Source organism: Micrasema longulum, unplaced genomic scaffold, assembly GCF_059751315.1.
Source record: "Micrasema longulum isolate JH-2025_06_02 unplaced genomic scaffold, ASM5975131v1 h1tg000647l, whole genome shotgun sequence".
NCBI classification, from domain to species: domain Eukaryota; kingdom Metazoa; phylum Arthropoda; class Insecta; order Trichoptera; family Brachycentridae; genus Micrasema; species Micrasema longulum.
In genome coordinates this window covers 166,787-169,597 of record NW_028277843.1, presented here as the reverse complement: position 1 = coordinate 169,597, position 2,811 = coordinate 166,787, and the positions used below count along the sequence as shown (strand labels likewise).

Below are 2,811 nucleotides of genomic sequence, written 5' to 3'. Positions count from 1 at the left end.
AGGTCCAGCGCCGCAGGGTGCTCATGGCGCCTGGCCGCCTGCACCGCGACAAGTGCGGTGACACTAGCCCCTCTCCCCTCTAGCGCGACAGTTCTAATTCCGGCTGAAGGCAGCGGTATTATTGGGCTCTTAGCGCTAGATAATCTTTCGCGCCACTGCCGCACCGCACCGCTTTGTAATTTACTAATATTTATATTTAAGCGAGTAATGGGCGCACAAAATAAAAACGCATATCTCGCAAAAATATTATAACATAAATATATACAAAGTCACGTACTAAAATTATTTTAGTCAATTTGACAAAATTATTGTTAATCAAACACAAATTTAAATTGATATAAAGAACTGACCTCGTTTTTGACCATAAATTATCTTTTCCATCGTCAGGAGAAGGTTCTACGTGAGAATCAAAATGGACTCGTCTATCCAAAGCGCTCGCATTTTCTTCGACGGTTTTGTCTTGCTCTTCCGCGTTCAAAAGTTGATTACTCAAAACTTCATCCGTAACATCGGTAATGGTTATGTTTGGAGATATATTTTTCGGCTCTACTTGAGGGTTTAATGCTTCAACATTGGAGGTTTCGATTGCTCCCTCAACTTCTTCTAATACTATTGCCTCATTATGAATATCTCTTACAAGTTTATCTGGAGTCATACTTATGTCATACATTGCTTTTATTTTGTTTATGCTGTCTGAAGTTGATTCATCATCTTCCATCGGTTCATCAATAAAGAGACTCGGATCTTTAGAATCTCCCGAATTTGTTTCCATATCCATTGCAGTGGTTTCTTGTTTTGGTTCGTCATTCAAGTACTTATTGTCAGTCACTCCTTTTTCAGAATCAATATTGTCTGCTGATTTATCTTTGATATCTTCATATATATGTTCTTTCCTTCTCCTACTTGATGGAGAAACATCCATTTCAGTTATTTCAAATGAATTATCAGTTGGTATATCATATTTAATGAATGAGTTTTCTTTAGGTAGTTTTGGTAAAGCGGCACTTTTACCGTTATATGGCACTGAATGTTCTATATTATTTTCTTTAGGTAATTCATTATGTTCTTCGTTCTGCATAACCAAAGATATCGTCATTTCATCTTGAGACTCTTGTAGGCCTTGTTCACAAAGTTTTAATTTCTCCCGCCTTTCTAACCCCGGAGAACAATCGAGCGAAATAATTTCTTGTTTATCATTCAAGCTCTTTTTTTTATGATTTGATTCTTTCTTCGTAACTGATTTGTCTGTTTTATGTATTGTTTTATCGGCAATGTGCTTAATTTTCTCCACAAAAGGATGGCAACATTTAGAATTTCTAGGAGAATCTTCAGCTGGAGGTTTTGGCTTATCGGGATGTTTTCGTTTCAGTATACCTTTTGGAGATACTGTTATTTTAGGTTCTTGTACATATGAAGTGCTGGCATTAGTTTTATCTAGAATGTCTTCTTCGGAATCTAGTGAAATTTCTTTAGAGAAGTTGGGAACGTGAGCAACCTCATCTTCCCCGTCTCCCATCTTTCGGCTGCTCCCAGGAGATGCATCTAGCATAAGGATTCGAACTGGCTGATCTTCGGTGGGGGTAGACATTGCTGGAGAAGAACCTCTTTCTCCAGAAGGTTCTCTGGAAGGTTCTCTGGAAGGTTCTCGAGAGGTTGCTCTGGAAGGTTCTCGAGAGGTTGCTCTGGAAGTTTCTCTAGAAGTAGATCGTCGCATCGGTGTGCTATCTCGCAGCACTGTCTCCGCCGTGATATCCTCCCCTTGCAGAGGCTCCTTGTCCAAGTGAGTCCAAGGGTAGCCTCCTTGTTGTCGGGACCGTTTAACGTCTTCCCACTGATAAGTTTTTATCGGCACTGGAGGCACTGATGGTTCACGAGGATTTTCTGGCAAAGATGATTGCATTTTTAAAAGCCGTTAAATACTTTTTTCAGAAAAGGAAAACAACACATAAACAACAACATTCATTTTACTTTATGGAATACTGATCATGAAGTTTTAATTTAATTTTGAAAATATTATTTCGACTTAAAGAAATAACAATCATTTTTATTTCTGTAGTAATTGTTTACGCGAGATTCTGAATAAACTTTAAATTTAGGTCACCAATTCACGACAAAAGATTCCGAAAAAGAAACACATTGAACGAAAACATGGAAGCACAGCGAGGGATAGGTCAACGGGAATGCATCTCTTTACCTTGTTATGATTGGACTGATCCTCGGTCCATTACGTACCATGGCTCACGAGATGTTGGACCATTTTTTGCGATCTCAAGTGGGCACAAAATGTACAGAAATATAAGAAATACGGATTACACAGCGGATCGGCCCCCCAGTGTAGGCCGCCACCGATAGAGCTTGTACTGGCACTGATCTAAATATATCGCCCAGCTTTCGCAGATATTTTGGTCCGCACAGCGTCACGGGAACTTTTGGAACTCTCTACGACTTGCTGAAAAAACTCTATTGATACAACAAACTACCATAATAATAATAAAACGTTTCAAACTGTTGATACGTTTTATACGCGCTTGATGCAATTGATTATGATTGATGTATAAATGAATTCTATGTTTGAATTCGTCCGTTTTATGTAACATCTTAAATAAATGTTTGAAAATAAAACCTTTATTACAAAAAATACCCACTATTTAGAACCAATATCAGCTAAGAAGATGGAGCGTCGCGTGCGTATTTTTATTGAAAAATAATCTATTTTATCTTATTTATTTCTGTTTTGTGTGGTGCTGATTGAGTTCTAACTTGAGCTACCCATCTTCAAGACAAATAAAATAGTTTGGGACCTACACCATA

The 2,811-nt window shown here is 38.2% G+C and overlaps 1 protein-coding gene across 2 annotated transcripts; it reads right to left on the bottom strand.

Annotated features, from left to right (window-relative positions):
* Positions 1-6: 6 nt before the first annotated feature.
* LOC148279903 (uncharacterized) lies at positions 7-2,368 on the bottom strand. 2 transcript variants are annotated; one of them, XM_088229231.1, is made up of 2 exons: positions 2,195-2,368; positions 7-1,881 (listed from the first exon to the last, which is right to left on the bottom strand). In XM_088229231.1, exon 2 carries the CDS (start codon positions 1,712-1,714, stop codon positions 197-199), a length of 1,518 nt encoding a protein of 505 aa, XP_088085357.1. In that variant the 5' UTR covers positions 1,715-1,881; positions 2,195-2,368; the 3' UTR covers positions 7-196. The 2 variants fall into 2 exon arrangements, with proteins under 2 accessions (XP_088085357.1, XP_088085356.1); XM_088229230.1 differs by having other exon boundaries at positions 7-2,368.
* Between the last annotated feature and the right edge of the window lie 443 nt (positions 2,369-2,811).

What these genes read in the sequence shown, in the direction of transcription:
- LOC148279903 (XM_088229230.1), bottom strand. Translation starts at nt 1,900, where the DNA reads ATGCAATCATCTTTGCCAGAAAATCCTCGTGAACCATCAGTGCCTCCA.